The 19,611-nt window shown below is 38.2% G+C and overlaps 1 protein-coding gene across 1 annotated transcript; it reads left to right on the top strand.

Annotated features, from left to right (window-relative positions):
- Positions 1-89: 89 nt before the first annotated feature.
- LOC133521358 (actin-binding protein IPP) lies at positions 90-19,415 on the top strand. Its single transcript, XM_061856279.1, has 10 exons — positions 90-392; positions 606-750; positions 1,070-1,208; positions 1,428-1,593; positions 5,462-5,641; positions 5,829-5,992; positions 8,672-8,807; positions 11,159-11,369; positions 13,403-13,623; positions 16,613-19,415. Exons 1-10 carry the CDS (start codon positions 234-236, stop codon positions 16,847-16,849), a joined length of 1,758 nt encoding a protein of 585 aa, XP_061712263.1. The 5' UTR covers positions 90-233; the 3' UTR covers positions 16,850-19,415.
- Positions 19,416-19,611: the final 196 nt, after the last annotated feature.

Raw genomic sequence — 19,611 nt, 5'->3', positions numbered from 1 at the left:
TCATTTGTAACTGGACAATTTTACAGGTGCACCAACCGTAAACCTACAAATCTTTGAGACATTGCACTATCGTCGCACCTTTCTCAATCTGTGTCTTGTGTGGTCATAAATAGAACTGTCAGTGAAGCGAGTTTTTTTAGTTTATTTATTTATAATGAAATAGCCAAATTAGTAACAGTTTTTATATTCATGCATTTAATGTGAGTACAAGTAGTGATTATATTTACAACAAAATGTCGACAAACATTTTTGAGAAATGTTCAAACAAAGAAGGATCTCGTCCGTACAAATGTCGCGATTATGGTAATAAAATTTCATTAAATTTGAGCAATTTCCAAAGAGACGGCAGATTTTGTGACATAGATTTAATATCAGGAAAAACCAGGGTTAAGGTACAGTACACTGAAGTATTTTCATAGTATACATTTAATTAGAGTGACTTAATTGCTTATTAACTGTTTAATTATTGCAGCTGGTCGCCGTCAACTGCAACGAATGCTTATAATTACTTTCTTAAATTACTTAATAAAATATTATATTATGCTATAGCATTTTATTTGTTATGTAGGTATTATTTTGACTAATATAAAAAAATATCTTTGTAGGCCCACCGGGTGGTACTTGCAGCCAGCTGTGCATACTTTGATGCTATGTTTAATGTGGGCTTGGAGGAGAGTCAAAAAAGACATGTAGCTCTACCTAGTGTGCCTGCAGAAATTCTTCCAATTATTATTGACTTTATTTATACAGGTAAACAAATAATGTCATTTTACAATTACAGGTTGATTTATAATGGCTGGTGCGAAATTCATGATGACAATATTTTTATAGAAATCTGTAAACATCCTACATAATCTGCCTAGTATGGTTACATAAAAGACTTCACACACCTTACTTCACTCAGTTATCCTAACTAGGGTTCTAAAAAAATGTTCCTAGTTATTGCAGTCGGACTCTAACTAAACATGATTACACCTTATAATTTAGGATTCTAAATTAAGTAAGATGTGTGAGGCACTTATACTAGTCTTTAAAAAGATCCAAATAGTAATATTGTGGTTTTGCACAGGTGAAGTAGTAATAGACAAAACTACAGTGCAGCATTTATTGATAGCTGCAGACATGCTACAATTGAGAGAACTGGTCACAGGCTGTGGTGAATTTCTAAGGAGAGAACTGCACCCTTCAAATGCTTTGGGGATCTTTAGGTATTCACATACATTCTTAAGATGATATTATAACAGCATAAGATTAAGGTGTAGAAACATTAACCTTTCATATGCCTTCCAGTTGCTATTGAACCTTTAAGTTTTAAAATGTAGTCCCAACAGTTGGAACAAATCTATATCTATTAGGCACATGCAAGCATATCTGTTTCTTTTTATTCCCTTATAAAGTATGATTAAAACTGAATAACCACATTTCAGGTTTGCTGAAGCACATAACTGCATCGAACTAGCAGATGAAGCACTAGAACATGCGCAAGCAAACTGGAATGTTGTGGCCAGCGGAGATGAGTTACTGGACTTGCCGTTACCACAGTTAGTCACCCTACTGTCCTCTGAACAGCTAAAGGTTGAAAGTGAGGCACAGGTAAATAGCTTGTTTTAACTATCAAAATTCACAGAAAAACCACATTAGCAAAGGTCTCTCGAGATCAAGAAGATCCTGCAGCTGTTTGAAGTTGCAGGTTTGGATCGAGAGTTGTAGTAGGTGGCGCTCACAATAGATCAGGAATGGTTGCAGTGATATTAAGGCTGTAGAGCCTTACATAGCCCCTGACAAAGAAGAAGAAGAAGTAGATTGAGATATCAAGATAAAATTGAGAGCCCTAAATAAACTTTCAAGAGTGGATATCAAAACCAAAACCCATAGGTACAAATGGTACAATGCCCATAGTTACACGATTTTGGAAAAATTGACTAAATAAAACTTGTGACAAAGGGTCTAGCCGCAATACTATAGTGAAACTGCCCCTGGCTGAAATGTATAGCTTTCTTAGAAGCGTTAATTGGTCTTATTATAAGATATCATTTTACAATATTTCAAGCCTGGAATCCCCTTGGTTTGGATAAAAAAAAATATATACATAAAATCTTTTTTAATTTTTCTAAGCTAAACTAATGGTTAGATTTCTTTTAAATTCGGATTATACATGGCACTAATAGCAATACATTTTCAAAAAAAAAAATCAAGGTTCTAACTTATTTACAAAGGCCTAAAAAAATATTTTTTTTTGTTTAATTTTTTTTTTATTATTTACAAGAGGGCGACAACCTCAATTTTTAGGTATTTAATGCACAATACAATATTGTATGAAATATATTTTTTTTATAAAAATCCATTTGTGGCAACAAGGTAAAAATGTCTTACTAATGCAGGCCATTCGACTTAAGGCGTCTGTAGGTTACACATTGGGCCAACGTATTTGGCTCATTGTGTACTTCCGCCTTTACAACCATTTAGTAGGTATCAACGAGCAGCAGCTAGTCGAGCAGAAAAATTGTTTACACTAAGTAGGTATATATTTTTTAATGCAGTATTGCGTATTTCATAATAGGAATGTTTACGTAGTAGTTGTTTACGTACAGCAATAGTAGATTACATACCGAGGCCAATAAAATAAGAAATGTCTCAGAACACATGTAATTATCGGCCGAAGCGAAGCTGAGGTCTATTATGACATACGCAATACTGCCTTAAAAAAATATTACGTATCAAAAGAAACTAAAAAAGTAAAGCACATTTTATTAAAATCCTACAATTTACACCTAAACATAACACTTATAATTACTCATCCTCGTCACTGTCTGTATTAATACTAACATTTATACCTTCGGTCTTGAACAGTGCACAGAGTTTATGGCTAGGCCGCGGAATTCGGGATAAAAATCTGCCATACGACAAGTAATATATAATTGCCGCTACATGTGAACAACAACCTACTGTTCTTAACTCATTCGCACATTCACAACAATATTGATCGATTGCTTCTACTCCCGTCTTTTCGCCATCATACTTTATGAAGCATCTATATACCTTCTTAGACATATGCCAAGAATGTATCTGTATTTTACGGTTAATGGTCGTAAGACGAATGGCCTGCATTAGTAAGACATTTTTATCTTGTTGCCACAGATGGATTTTTATGAAAAAAAATATATTTTATACAATATTGTATTGTGCATTAAATACCTAAAAATTGAGGTTGTCGCCCTCTTGTAAATAATATAAAAAAAGGGTCTAGCCGCAATCCTATAGTGAAACTGCCCCTGGCTGAAATGTATACCTTTCTTAGAAGCGTTAATTGGTCTTATTATAAGATATCATTTTACAATATTTCAAGCCTGGAATCCCCTTGATTTGGATAAAAAAAAATATATATATAAAATCTTTTTTAATTTTTCTAAGCTAAACTAATGGTTAGATTTCTTTGAAATTCGGATTATACATGGCACTAATAGCAATACATTTTCAAAAAAAAAATCAAGGTTCTAACTTATTTACAAAGGCCTAAATTTTTTTTTTTGTTTCATTTTTTTTTGTTATTTACAAGAGGGCGACAACCTCAATTTTTAGGTATTTAATGCACAATACAATATTGTATGAAATATATTTTTTTTTTCATAAAAATCCATCTGTGGCAACAAGATAAAATTATTTAAAATATTTTTTAGGCCTTTGTAAATAAGTTAGAACCCTGATTTTTTTTTTGAAAATGTATTGCTATTAGTGCCATGTATAATCCGAATTTCAAAGAAATCTAACCATTACTTTAGCTTAGAAAAATTAAAAAAGATTTTATGTATATATTTTTTTTATCCAAAGCAAGGGGATTCCAGGCTTGAAATATTGTAAAATAATATCTTATAATAAGACCAATTAACGCTTCTAAGAAAGGTATACATTTCAGCCAGGGGCAGTTTCACTATAGGATTGCGGCTAGACCCTTTAATCCAGGGTTTCCCAATCTTTTTCAACCTGCGGCGCAGTTACAAGTGTAGTATTTTGCAACGGCGCCCTTGTAAATTTAAAATCACGGTCGAAAAAGAGTGACACGACGCTATATTATTTACCGATGCGAGCGCTCAAATACGTACCCGCGAATATTTGTGGTTTCGGATAATGATAGAACTCACGGCGCCCCTCTTTACTTTCTACGGCGCACCAGGGCGCCGCGGCGCACACTTTGGGAACCCCTGCTTTAATCAATTATCATTTTGTATAAGTGGTCATGTCACTAAGACGCATAATTTCCGATATAAAAAAAAACCGAAAAATGACCCTTCAAAAGTTCAAACCCCCCCTCCGGCTCAAGGGCTACAGCCAGGGACTTTTGATATGTTCTCCTCCTTACTAGTCCAAACAAACTGACAAAGTCAAAAATTATGTTTCCCTCTATAACTTTTTTTGAAGACTTGTTGCCTGGCCTAATTAGTACCACTGCCAATCCGCAACCTGGGGCCAAATACAAAATTGTTGGGTTTTATAATACTTTCAGGTTTTCTAAGGTTTCCAAACAGTCATTATGACACGATTATAGCATTAAAACACGTCTGTCCACCATATGCCAACATTGGTTGCTATACTACTTTGGCCATGTTATGCGTAGAGGTGATGAAAGCTTGGAGAAAGTGGTCGTGCTTGGTAAAGTGGAAGGTGAAAGATCGTAGGGCCCCACCCACTAAAAGATCTGACTAAGTTAAGAAGGCCACCTTAGGCAAACTCCATCAAGCGGTGAGGGATACGGGAGATCGAGACTGATGGAGACAATTCACAGCTGCAAAACCAAATGATCACGATCCTGAGTAATGAGGAACCGACAAAGAAGAAGAAGATGGCATCTCTACTTAGTCCATTCAAACTATCTCAATACCACATTTCATCTAACTTGGTTCAACCGTTTTAGCGTGAAGAGGTAACAGACAGACAGACAGACAGGGTTACTTTTCCCATTTATAATATTATGATAGGGATTAGCTATGCGGTATTACTCAACTAATTTGCCTCAAGACCTCTTTGTCCACAATCCTATTTCGTCACCTGTTTAAATCGTCCACAATGCCATGTCGTCAGCATTCATTCCTAAATCCTCACCTTCCTAACTCGTTCACATTCCTATTTTGGCCACAGTACCATCTCATCAACACTATTGCGTCATTCATTAACCTGACTGCCTTCAATAAGATAACATCGGCACTGTTCATTTAGTTATGCATTGCTTTTATTTCAACTGAGTTTTGTTGGCCTGCCATTTTGGCCTCTACCAATGCCAGCACTGTGGACCATATAGGAATATGGACGAGTTAGCACTGTAGCACTGAAGAACTGTGGACAAGATAGGAAAGTGGAATGTTGAGGTCTCAGAACAATGGACCATATGACAATAATGACCAGGTAAGAAGGTGGTGAATTAGGATTGTGGACGAAGCAGTCCTGAGCTACTAATTTATCTTTACAGGTACTATATCCAGCATTAAGATGGCTGGAACACGACCCCGCCTGCCGCCGCCGCCATTGTTTCGAAGTCCTCAGCCACATCCGCCTTCCGCTTATAGCTCCCCAACTTCTCGACGAAGCCATTAAAAATGTACAAGACCCGTCAATCGCTGTGGCATTGAAGACTGTTAGAGTTGACATGGTGAGTTTGCATACAATGGTTTGTGACTATTTTGTTAATGACTCACGTGTATTGTATTGGTGAAAATATAGGTCACGTTTAGGAAATGATTATTCGTGACATTATCTATGAAAAGGGACCTTATTGTCGGTAGCGCTTACGCCATTATCAACGATGCTAAAGGTTGAATACATGAAACTGTTTGCAGAAAACGGGTCGCGGCGCCCTAGTAGCGTTAGCAGCGGAGCCGCGGGCGCGCGCGCGGCGCTACTTGCTGGTGGCGGGCGGCTCCTGCCACGACTCCAGCCCGCACCCGTCGCTCGCCACCGACAATATCCTATCGTCCGTGCTCAAGTTCGACCTGCATAAACGGTAAGTTCCACTGTTAATGTGGCTCCCCAAAATGCGTTCCAAAATTTAATTTCTCGTTTAACGCCTTCTTTGAGATCTATAAATTTTATGACCCGGGATCTGAATGGAAATCTATGAGATCAATCAATACAACGTCGGTGGCAAACAAGCATACGGCCAGCCTGATGCTAAGCAGTCACCGTAGCCTATGGGCGCCTGCAACTCCAGAGGTGTAACATGCGCGTTGCCGGCCCTTTAAAAACCTAATGTAACGTAAAACAAAGTTACATACTTTTTGTACAAACTTTTTTCTAGTTTTGGACAAAAAAATATGTCCAGAAAATATGTTATCATTAAGCTAATTTTTGCAATGTATCGGTAAGCCTATGTAGGTCTCCATTTTCAAGCACTAAAAATGCATGAATAGCGTTCACGATAGCCGCGTGCTGCGTACTATCGCTCGTCTCGCCTTCAATTCCATTATGTTTTTTTTATCTACACACATCATAAACCCTCTATGATGCTTTCAAAATCCGTAAATAATGGCCAACATAACGATAAACTGTTTTGTTAAAACAAATTTCTTATCTGTGATATTGTTGTAATTGCTTCATAACTACGAGGGCGGGATGATAAGTAACTGGCCTTAGCTATTTAAAAAGTTTGAATTTAAAAATAAACTAGCGTAATTTAAGCTTCGTGTCTCTGGCTATCTGTGTTCGAAATTTAAATTTCATGGCTTAAATATTTTATCGATTTTCTGTTATTTGAAAATATATTGTGACGATTGTTTTCAAAATGGATAAAATTGAACAAAGAGCGGTGATAAAGTTTCTTTACATGAAGGGTATGAAGGGGATAGGTATTTATGAAGAGTTAAAGAATGTTTTAGGTGAATGTGCTCTTTCTCACGCCACAGTAAAAAACTGGGTGGCTGAATTTAAACGAGGCCGTACAAGTGTCCAAGATGAAGCCCGCTCTGGACGTCCAAAAAGTGCCACAACTCCGGAAATGGTCTCCAAAGTGCACGATATGGTTTTGGCAGATCGACGATTGAAGTTATCAGAAATAGCTGACACTACAGGGATATCAAAGGAACGGGTACATCATATTCTAAGTGAAGAATTAAATATGAAAAAGTTATCCGCCCGTTGGGTGCCGCGATTGCTTACGCACGATCAAAAAAGAATCCGCGTGCAAAATTCGGAAGAATGTTTGGATCGTTTTCAGAAAAATAAAGCTGATGTTTTGCGTCGATTTGTAACAACAGATGAAACATGGGTTCACCACTACACGCCAGAATCAAAAATTCAATCAAAACAGTGGACTGAATCTGGATGTTCGGGTCCCAAAAAAGCTATGGCTGTAAAGTCGGCTGGAAAAGTTATGGCTTCCGTCTTTTGGGATGCTAGTGGAATTTTGATGATAGACTACCTTCCCAAAGGTAAAACTATTAATGGGGAATACTATGCTAATCTTTTAGATAAGCTTCATCAATGCATTCATCAAAAACGACCAGGCTTAGCAAAAAAAAAAATCATCTTCCATCAAGACAACGCTAGGGTTCACACATGTGTTAAAGCCATGGCAAAAATCGGCGAATTAAAGTATGATTTGCTGCCCCATCCACCTTATTCGCCTGATCTGGCACCATCCGACTTCCACCTGTTCCCGAAGCTTAAAACTTTTTTGGGTGGACAGAAATTTGCCACTAATGATGCCGTCATAGCCGCTGTGGAGGAGTATTTTGCAGACCTCGAAAAGAATCATTTTATGGAGGGCATCGCAGCTTTAAAGCGAAGATGGAATAAGTGCATAGAGCTAGGTGGAGACTATGTCGAAAAATAAAATTAGTTTTAACACCGAAATTCAAGTATTTTCTACTTAGGCCAGTTACTTATCATCCCACCCTCGTACATCAAAATTGATTTGGTTATGACATTCAAATTTGGAACACATCTGAAAAAAAAGCAATTCGATTTGACCTCTATTCTAATATCAGTCGCGATGACTTTTTGTTCGAAATGAAAGGTCAATTGCGTACAATTTTGACATATCTCGCATCCCGACTCTAGTTTGTCTCTGAATTAAAAAAAAACTACGAATGCGTGACATGCGTTAAAAATAGTTTTGATTTACCGCCATTTGAGCCCATTTGACGTACAGTTTATCTTTTAATTAGTTATAAGTATAAAATGAATATGTTTTGATGTTTTAAAGTAAAATGAGCGATAAAAATATTTCGGTGACGCCACCTAATATCCGGCGAGTTCCGCCAAGACAGCAACGATGCCCCAACGTTGGCTGTAATTTGGGTTAATGAATATATCATAGAAAGTTTATAATATGTGTGTAGATAAAATAGTGTATGTAACTGTACATAATTAAGCATTAAAACACTCGTTCATTTAATGGACTTAAATAATAGGCACTGGTTTTCGTTGAGAAACAAAATGTAACCTGACAATAGGAAAAAAGACAAAAACAGCATAAAAAACCATAGACAAAAACCTTCAGTGGAACCAGGTCTAGAGTATCACAATGTCGATATAACCATTAAGTCCAACTGCATAAAATGACGAATTCAATATGTCCACAAAGGTAAAATTATATAAAAGGTTGTGGTGCAGTCTTGTACAGATCATGTTAACCTGTAATCGTGTAAAGCAACCTAAACCTAAATAAACGTGTGTGTTGCAGAGAATGGGAAGAGCAAGCGCCGATGGGTATCGCGCGCATTCAGCCGGGCGTGGCCACGCTGGGCGGGCGCGTGTACGCGGTCGGCGGCGAGCAGGGCAGTCAGATACTGGCCAACGGCGAGGTCTACGACCCCACGGTAATATAACACTCAACGAACCATTATCGAGCCCGGTGAAAAAGTACGCCCGCCCTAGCTAAAGATTACATACTCTTACTTTCATTTTAGAAGTATTTCATTTCAGTAACTATTGCTGTCTCTTCCGCTAGCGAACTATACAATTCCGTTCCCTCTTTTTACCCGTTAGGAGATACAGAGATTTTTTTAGGTTTGCGTTCCATCATCCACAGGTTTTTAATGAAGGAAATAATGTAACGGTTTTGGAACGATATTAACAGGTATTTCAATACCGGTTCCGAGCCCTACCGAGTCGAGTGGATACATTTGGCCGAGTTTTCCGCGCTGCATTATAACATTTTTCAACAGCGTTAATAATATAATTAAGTAAAATTGTATTCAGTTTTTGTTGTGAGGTTAAATCCATAAAAAAAGAAATGTTTCTATAGTTCATTTTTTAGCATTAGAAAGAAGGTAAGCGATCTGGACGTGTCCTTTTATTAAAAAACACTTTATTTATTTATTTTATTTTATTTTATAAATCATATGCGATTATTTACATTATTTTGCTTTCATAAGTAATATAAAAAAATATAAAAAATAAAAAGCATTTATTTCGGACAAGATCCATATACAAAAACACAAAACAAAAAACAATTAAAATATTTAAATTAAATTAAATTACATAAAATAAAATATTAATTAACTAACTAACTATTGTGGCGCAGTGATCCAAAGAGGGTCTTGGCATCCAAAACGAGAGAATGCCACCTGTCCCGATCCGGTGCCACTTCCCGCCAGTTATCGGCTTTGAGTTGGCACAGATCCGCCTGTACACTGTCGCTCCAGCGGTATCTGGTCCGGCCCACTGGACGGCGACCAGTCGGTTGTCCCAAATAAGCTCTCTTAAAACCTCGATCCTCACCCATCCTCAGTAAATGACCGAACCAGCGAAGTCTGTGGCATGGCATTTCGTTTCGCCGATGATATTGGGTTCGGCCTCTAACTCCTCGATTTCGGCATTCTTACGGATCCTCCAGGTGCCGTCATCTCTCTTGATAGGTCCCAGGATCTTCCGTAACACCTTTCTTTCCGCTACCAGGAGCTGACTCTCTTCTTTCAGTGATAGTGTCCAAGCTTCGCAGCCATACATAAGGATTGGTCTTATTATAGTTTTATATACCCGTAACTTAGTATTTCTGCTGAGAAGCCTGGACGCCAACACCTTATGGAGGGCTGCGCTGCATCGCAGGGCGTTTTGGATGCGTATGTTGATCTCCTCCTCTCTGGTTTTTGTGTCGGTAATCGTGCATCCGAGGTACCGAAATTTGTGAACTCCACGATAAACGGTGCCTCCAACATGAAGACTGTCACGCTTGACGCGTGTGTTTTTGTACCGTTTCATGTGAAGGTATCCGGTTTTCGACTGGTTGATCCTGAGACCTATCATAGAAGCCTCCCGTTCCAGGACACTAACTGCTTCCGCCACTTATTCACGGCTTTCCCCTAATAAAGCTAGGTCGTCGGCGTACCCTACCACCTTGTGCTTGCCGTTCAACTCAACTCCTATGTCCAATTCTAGTACTTTTCGGACAACATGTTCAAGAGCTAGGTTGAAGAGCACAGGTGATAGAGCATCCCCTTGCTTTAGGCCGGTAGTCACCGTGAATTCCTCTGACAGCTCGCCGCCAACCTTAACTCGCATCCTGCTTTGCCTCGTTGGTGTGGTGATTATGGCTACTAGTTTTTTGGGGATGTTGAAATTTGCAAGAATGGAGTACAAGGTGCCCCTGTCTATACTGTCATAGGCCTTTGTGAAGTCCACAAACAGCCAGCACAAACAGCAAAAATATTAATTAAATAAAATAAAATTAAAAATAAGAATTGAATTAAAATTAACATTATTCATGAAATGAAATCAAAATGATCAATTAAATTACATTAAAATAAACAAACAAACATTAAAATAAATAAACTAATAAAAATAAAAAAAGCATTTTAAATAAACAGACGCATCAAGATTGTTTTTACCTTTCCCAAAATCCCATAGATCTGTCACTTTGAACTGTTTATTTGAACCATATGGGTAGAACTGTGAACTTAACCTCATCACAGGTGGAATACTCTCTCTGTAAGAATCATTGACTGTAATATAAGGTGTGTAGTCACCGAGTCACGTTCGTGCTTCGAATTCGACTGCTAATGGAGATCTATGACAATATTGACAATCCTATTACTACAAAACATTGCACCATTTAGTTCAGCTCTCAAACTCGGAGGTGTGCGTTATTTTTTCAGACTTTACATCTCTTCTACATTGTACAATAACTGTTTGCTATATCGACTACAGCGGTAATTATGTAATTTTTCAGACGAACAAATGGTCAAACATAGCCCCTATGAAAGAGGCCCGCAGCGAGTTCGGTCTGACGGGCATGAACGGGCACCTGTACGCGTTCGGCGGCTGGGTGGGCTCGGACATGGGCGCGTCCGTGGAGGTGTACGACCCCGCCGCCGACGAGTGGACCGGCGCCGGCCGCATGCCCGAGCCCAGGTTCGGGATGGGCGTCGTGCATTATGAAGGTATGTAATATTTACCTATATACCAACAATTGGCATGATGACAATTTTTTAATAGTACATTATGATACAAGTGCGAAAAATAGGAAATTCGAAACGAGTGGCGATAAATTAAAACACGACCGAAGGGAGTGTTTTAAATCGACACGAGTTGCGAATTGCCTATTCGCACATGTATCGTACAACGTTTTACAGTACATATGGCCCTTTAAATGTTCGACACAGTAACGTAATATGCTAATTTTCGCACTAGTGCTATAAAGTAGCACCATATGTACTGTAAATTCCTATTCATATTGTCGGTACACTTTTAATTCTATGGAGTTGGAGGCAAAGTTTACGGTCTACTACACAGTTATCTGAAAAACAGAAATCAATATGTTGAGATAAAATATATACATCGTGGCTGTGGAAGATCAACTAAGTCTGGTCTATTAAAGGTTGGCAGAGGTGTACCGCAAGGGTCAATTTTAGGGCCCTATCCTATTTATCATATTCACAAATGATATCACCAATTATATTTCCAATATGGTACCGAACTGCAATATAATTATGTTTGCTGATGACACAAATGCCGTTATTCATGCCGATCACGTAGTAGAACTTAATGAAAAAGTTAATTTTGCTTTAAACACCTTCCAGCAATGGTTTACAATTAATAATCTCTGTTTGAACACAGACAAGGCCCAAATAATGTTATCTATTTAAACAAAACTCCAGAAAAACTGACAGACTTCATATCGTTATGAACGGATCCACATAGTTGAAAATGTTAAGTTTCTTGGCATACGCCTCGACTCAAAGTTAAACTGGATACAGGAGCTGGAAGCTATTGAAAACGTAGTTAATTCAGTGTGCTACGCCTTGAGAAGCCTCAAAGACGAAATTAGTGTAGACCAACTAATAGTGTATCATGCTCTAAATGAATCGAAATTGCGATATAGCATTATGTTCTGGGGTAACAGTTTCAGATATAACGTAAACAGAGCTTTAACCGCCCAAAAAACGGCTATAAGGACTATATTTTGCATTCCGCCGAGGGTCTCTTGTAGGCAATATTTCCTTAAACTTGGTATTCTTACAGTACCTTGCTTGTCAAACACAAGCAAACATTTGAAATGCATGAAGAAGAGGAAATGCTTTTGCCCACACGCAATAAAAATTATAAAATACATTTTCGCCCTGCTTCAAAAATTGAGGAGCACTGTGTGAGACATCATGTTGTTAATTTATTTAATAAACTGCCTCAGTATTAAAAAAAATATTCAAAGTATACTATCTTTAAGCAAAAACTGAAGCAATATTTATTAAGAGGTTCTTTTATAGCTTGCATGAGTTATTTAATACTGATTTAGGTTAGTTAGTGTTAGTTCCTTAATACCTTATTTGATCTCATTATGTATAACGTTAATGTTGTCCTAAAATGTGTTACTAGTATTTAGTTTAAAAATTAGTGTGATTTTTGTTATATTTATTCAAAAGTTTATTGTAACTAAGTGCATTTCAAACACAATCTTGTATTGTTGATGATAATGGATTAAAAAAAAAAACGGTCAAGTGCGAGTCGGACTTGCCCACCGAGGGTTCCGTACTTTTTAGTATTTGTTGTTATAGCGGCAACAGAAATACATCATCTGTGAAAATTTCAACTGTCTAGCTATCACGGTTCATGAGATACAGCCTAGTGACAGACGGACGGACAGCGGAGTCTTAGTAATAGGGTCTGTTTTACCCTTTGGGTACGGAACCCTAAAAATGGTTCCGAAAAACACAACATTTCAGCTATACTCATAAGTTTTAACATAAATAATTTCAATTTTTATAGCTTCTATTAACCTCGCGCGCAAATGCCACGTATCCGTTTGTGATGTCACGGTTAAGTTGGTGGTAAGGTGGCACATACCTCAGTAACAGAAACTTCGAGTTTTTGTTACTGAGGTATGTGCTAGAGGCAGAGTTTAGCATAATATTAATAAGTATATCAGAGCCCACGATTCGGCCGATACTAATATAGGTGTCGTGTGTGTGGTGGCCAGGTCTGATCTACGTAGTGGGCGGGTGCACGCACAGCTGGCGGCACACGCGCGACCTGCTGTGCTACCACCCGGCGTCGCGCTCGTGGCGCGCGCTGGCGCCCATGCGGCGCGAGCGCTCGCAGGCCGCCGCCGTCGTGCTCGGCCACCACCTCTACGTCATCGGCGGCAACGCGCCGCGCCGCCAGGTGCTCACCTCCGTCGAGCGCTACAGCTTCCACGACGTGAGTGCCGCTGTGGAACTCCAGACCGGGGGCCTATTGCATTATATTATACATAGGTCATTAGATAAGTTTTGCAATAGACAAATATGAAACAATGAGGTGGCCTATCACATTTTTTTAAAACATATTTCCATAGGCAATGTTTGGCCGGCAAACATTAAGGTAGAAGTACTAGTGCTCGACAGTTAAATTTGAACAACGAAGATTTTTCTGTATTCGAACTTAATCCTTGTCACTTTGACATAAAGTGCCCATGTCGAGTACTAGTGCAGCGTCGAGCACTAGTACTTCTACCTTAACTTTATTTTAAAATGTACTTATTAAAGAATAGATTTAAACTTTGAAAACGTCGACGTGGGTTAAGGACGATTTACGAATATTTTATACACCATTTTCATTTGATACATAGCTTAGATTTTTAATAAGTAAATTTTAAAAGAAAGTAAATGTTTTCCGGCCAAACATTGTCTATGGAAATTTAGTGTTAAAAAGTATATGTGATAGGCCACCTCTTTGTTTCATATTTGTCTATTGCAAAACTTATCTAGTGACCTATGTACAATCTAATACTATTAGTGATTTTGTATGTAAAATTACTAATAGTTTTATCTTGTATTTTATTATGCAATAGGCCCCGGGCGTGTATGAAAAGAATTATTTTTTTGTTGTATAAAAAACGAACTAATTTTTGGTAAGAAAAAAACCGACTTCAACTGATTAAATGAGGGAGACCGGTGGAAGAATAGTATTTTATACAATCGTGATATAATAGAGAGCTTTTCAGTCGAGTACCGTGTTTTGGCAACGAAGCTTGCTGAGTTGCCAAAGTGAGGTACGAGATTGAAAAGCTTGATTATATCACTATTGTATACAATATTTTTTCTACGAGTCAATAACAATGCAATGGTAAGCGGTTTTCGTAGTCTATGGATGTTGCTATATTAAGGGTGTCACTTGTGCGTTTATGACTTATGAAGCAATTGTTTCTACTATACAACCTAAAATAAATAATTAATTTAAGCTATCGTTTTGTTTCGTCCTCTTGACAGCGGCGAGCTGTGATTGGTCCATTTCATTATAGTTGACTAAACCGTTTCGAAATAAATATTATAGTTGAGTTGGGAGCCCATACATGAAAAGTACCCAATTACAGTTTGGTATACGAAATCTTAATTCAACCATTACAATCGACGAGTAGAAAAAGATTATTTTTGATTTAGGATTTCATAGAATGAAATTAAAAAGACAGCGTCACTACGCCTACTTATGTAGAAAAGGAGCTAACATGTTTTTTTTTTGTCACTGATGGTAGGATCTGCCCACCTTGACACATTTCAGATTTACCATATGGTTGACTGGTAAGATAGGGGCGCAATAGGGTATTCGACTGTATTTAAAATAAAGTATTTCATAACATGCATGAAATATAGCACCAAATAATTGTTAGAAAACATAAATAGCAGTTATTTTTAAACACAAGTTCTATTTAATAAATAGGATAGAAATATAAATAATTTGCTTAACAAACACAGAGCGGAGCGGAGAGGACAAATCGCCAAACGTGAACTATTTATGCGTCGTTGAAGAGTCCCATTCTGATCATCATCAGCAGTTCCACTTCTTGGAATGTCACTTTTTTTAAATACAAAGATCACTATGTGTATGGCTAGATGACTGACCAATAAGGTCACGTCAAAGAAGAAAAGAAATATAATGATTTCGCGTCTATATACCTATAGTTTCATTCCACCTTAAGCAAAACTTTAAGAGTCTAAAAATCTACCTGGTAAATGTTATATCTGAAGAATGAAACAAACGAAATATAATAGATGATCAAACGAACTTCTCGAGCGAAGTTCGATCACTATTATATGAGTCGTTTCATTCTTCAGATATAACATTTACCAGGTAGTCCTTTAAACCTACAGGCGACTTTTGCACGATATTCAGAGACAGTCAATTGACTATTGAACTGATTTTTAGTTCAGTCATTCATTTAGTTAGTGTTGTGTTCCTGCTGGTGAGTAAGGTTGCCAGAGCTCAACGAGGGGGGGGGGAAGGTTTTCAACACGCATGTAACTCCTTACCAAGACTGCTTACCATCAGGCGGTATATTCCGAGTATTCCGACTAACACATCTAACAAGGTATATTCAGACTATACCTGTGTAGTTCTGCCGTCCTAATTGCTATAAATATGCGCGTCGACTTGAGAACCTCCTTCTTTTTTTTCGTCGGTTAAAAATGCGGGCACCGAAATTACAATTAACTTCTAACAAGCTGGAGCTACAAAGCGATGCAATAGTATTTTATAAAATCATGATATAATAGATAGCTTTTCAGTCGAGTACCGTATTTAGGCAACGACGCTTGCTGAGTTGCCTAAGCTACGATATTGAAAAGCTTGGTTATATCACTATTGTATACAATACTTTTTCTATGAGTCATCTAAATAATAATTATTTTTTACTATAAAACCTAAATAGTTCATGAAAATTAGCAAGTATCTCAGTAGTAGTCAGTAGACAAAAATGTAGTACAAAAGACATGATAGTATAAACGCGCGACTATTTAGTCCCGCCTCGCGCCTGGTTAGTCGCCGCGGTTCCATAGAAATGGAAGCGCGGCGGCACATGATTGGTAATTTTTTTTAATAGTTAACTATAGCGTATCGGAATGAATATTATAGTAGAGTTGGGAGCCCATATACGAAAAGTACGCAATTATTGTTTGGTATACGAAATCTTAACTCAACCATTATAGTCGAAGAGTACAATAAGTGCGAGTCGGACTCGACCACCGCGGGTTCCGTACTTTTTAGTGTTTGTTGTTATAGCGGCAACAGAAATACATCATCTGTGAAAATTTCAACTGTCTAGCTATCACGGTGCATGAGATACAGCCTGATGACAGATGGACAGCGGAATCTTAGTAATAGGGTCACGTTTTCCCCTTTGGGTACGGAACCCTAAAAAGGTTGAATATTTCAGGATTCGTGGGAGGAAGTGTGCAGTCTGAAGGAAGCTCGCGCAGGTTGCGCGGCGGGCGCGGCCGAGGGCGTGCTGGTGGCGGCGGGCGGCGACAGCGAGTGCGTGGGCCAGCGCGCCTTCTACCGCGCGCGCCCCACGCTGGCCAGCGTGGAGCTGTACGACCCGCGCGACGACCGCTGGCGCGCCGCGCCGCCGCTGCCGCACTCGCGCGCCGAGGCCGGCGCCGCCCTGCTCTGACGAACACTCCCGACCGAGTTCCTCCGCTCCGGGGCGGCCGAATGCCGAGCGCGGCGCTGCGCGTGATATTACACGGGTGAGTTCGACGCGGTAGCCCACACTATTCGCTCTGTCCGGTCGCGACGTTCCTTTGTATCCGTTTCCAGCGAGTGAGTAGTGGGAAAAAACGCAGCTGACCCGTCGCTTGTAGTAACCGTGTTTGATCCGCCATCATCGAATATAATAAACTGTGGAAACGCGCTCTGATAGCCGCTCCTAGTAGCAAAAAAATTGCATCAAAGTCTCCCAGGTACGAAACGAACATTGTGAAGCACAAAATCGTACCTATAAACATCAAGCTGCTAAGTAGGGATGTGTTATTGTGTTAACTTTAATAAATTAAGCATATACAAATTTAATAACTCGCATACTCCTTTTTAAAAGATTATCCAAAAATTTGATCCTGATTATCCAAAAATAGGTTTTAGAATTTAAGGCACGTATTGCTTATGCATTTATAGCATTTCGAAATAGAATAATGGTCATTATGAGCGGTGGGTGATTGAAATATTGCGCTCTCACTTTTAACAACTAGGATCGTCCGTTATTTACATCTAAGATTATATCGATGTTTCGATACTGCAATTCCTTGCATAAAAAGAAAAATACATGATATTTGCCGAGACCCCTTTTCTGCGTGATATTTGGCTCGACCTTGGTTCTTTTTATTGCAATATGTAAATAACGGACCGACCCTAGCTGACATGTCGATGTTTCTTGTGCTATTATACAAATTAAAATATATAAACAATTTATTGGTGTTTAGCATTATTATTTCTGTAAAAAATAAATTCGCGGGGCTTAACTTGCAATATACGTTATGTATTATATAACCGCTAAATACTGCTATAGGGAGCGTGCATGAACTGTAGGAGGCAGCACAGAAGCCGTCAGATTTTTGGCGCGAGGCGTAAATATGATGTTTTTTGTTCCGATTTAGCCCACAAGATGGCAGAACCTACTATGTACAAGAAAACACGTGACGTGTACATGTATATGTTTATGGTTCCGATTCAGGCCACAAGATGGCAGACCCTCCAACGCGCACGGTCCCTATTGCAGATTGCTTTATTTAAAATGATTTAGTTGACAAATGTATAATGTAGGAATATATCTTATATCTTGAATATGATCGCTTTTATGGATAAATATATCCCAGAGAATTACTCGAATTATTTAGTAGAAGTCAATAAGGTCTCGTGTTTGACTTAGAACAAAACAGCACTGTAAACGTGCGTTAAACTAAGCGAGGATTAACACAAAATATATACCTAAGATTTATTTTAAGGAGTGAAATGCGAAAGTATACAAACGCGTACGATACACGCTGATGTTGCTTTAAACAAGAATATTACAGGAGTTTGTTTTAGTTATTAAACAAATATTAGAATCAATGATTGAATCTATTAATGCGTTATGTCCTTATGTCGTTTAGTATGTATAATAGGACTTCCAATATTATTAATATTAAGTTTTGAGCTGAAAAGTAAACTAACGTCTTCATGGATAATCATCCTTTCTCCAAAGCTATATGTAAGGTTCTACATAAAGTTAATGTTTACACTTGTAATCTTCCGACAATGGCATTAAGATCGATATTTTTACGAATTATTTATTTGCATTCTTTCATGTTACATATTCATAGCTGAATTTTAACCTAAGTCTCTTTTGTATATATGTATAGTATGCGGCTTACCTCGCGAGGCGGTTAAGTTAAAACTGAATCAATAACATTGTTGTAGAGCTCGGCCGAACACGTTAAGTTTGTACCGACTGGGCATTGACGAGACGCCATTCATTTATTACGTAAGACGATATTTACCAGTTTTTGCTCCCGTCCAACCTGTTCTAAGAAAAAATAAGAAATGACCGACCCCTCCCCCTTTTTAAGACGATGCATTGTAAATTTTGGCGTTAGGTATCTTGATTTATGAAAGTATTGTTTGGTGAACTGGTTATTCATGGCATCCACTCCATTTCTGTAGTTGCCGTTACACGATTAGTTAACTTTTATAGGCAAGAAAATCGTATCAAAGATGCCTCTTTTTAGGGAAAGGGACCTATTCAAGCATCCTAATTTTCCACGTATATCTTAGCGCAATTTTAATGATCTTACGTAAGAACTAACAAGACTCCCCCCCTCCGTAGTAAAAGTAAGTCATTGTCAACCCCCTCCCCAATCGTCTTACGTAATAAATGCATGGCGCCTGTGTGACCACGCCATGGCCACCATCACCACCATAAAGTTAGAAGACGACTTCGCGTGATCGAAATCTATAAAACGAAACAGTCACATCAGACCTTTGCATAATATTTCAAATCACTAGTTTTTTTCACATTCGACATTAAAATATTAGCAATTTGTACACTTGTAACCCTTTTATAATAGCAAAAAAAGATGAATAACTCTTTGCCACATTAAGATTAAAGCTCTGTTATTTGCATGTTTGTATGACGAAAAACTTAAACCGGGTGATATTAAAATAATATGAATCAGTAGATTTAAGTAATAAAATATTTTTACAAATCCTATTGTTTTTTTTTTTTTAAGTGAGACAATATTTTATTTCAACTCTACCTTGTTGCTTTCACAGGATGCTATGCTCGAAGTGAGATTTTACTTTTACCAGAATCACCTCACTTGCTTGATATTTTTCAGTGACTTCTATTATTATTATAAAATAAGGGTGACAGCTGGTAACCACAGCTACCAAAAGCAAGTG

The sequence above is a fragment of the Cydia pomonella genome, chromosome 9, assembly GCF_033807575.1.
Source record: "Cydia pomonella isolate Wapato2018A chromosome 9, ilCydPomo1, whole genome shotgun sequence".
Lineage (NCBI taxonomy): Eukaryota > Metazoa > Arthropoda > Insecta > Lepidoptera > Tortricidae > Cydia > Cydia pomonella.
Note: the sequence above shows the minus strand (reverse complement) of the source record. Positions and strands in the feature narration are given on the sequence as shown.

Excerpts from the sequence above, each read along its gene's own strand:
- LOC133521358 (XM_061856279.1), top strand. The coding sequence starts at position 234 with ATGTCGACAAACATTTTTGAGAAATGTTCAAACAAAGAAGGATCTCGT. Across the intron at positions 1,209-1,427 it reads AATGCTTTGGGGATCTTTAG|GTTTGCTGAAGCACATAACT; the intron begins GTATTCACATAC and ends ACCACATTTCAG. Across the intron at positions 11,370-13,402 it reads GGGCGTCGTGCATTATGAAG|GTCTGATCTACGTAGTGGGC; the intron begins GTATGTAATATT and ends TGTGGTGGCCAG.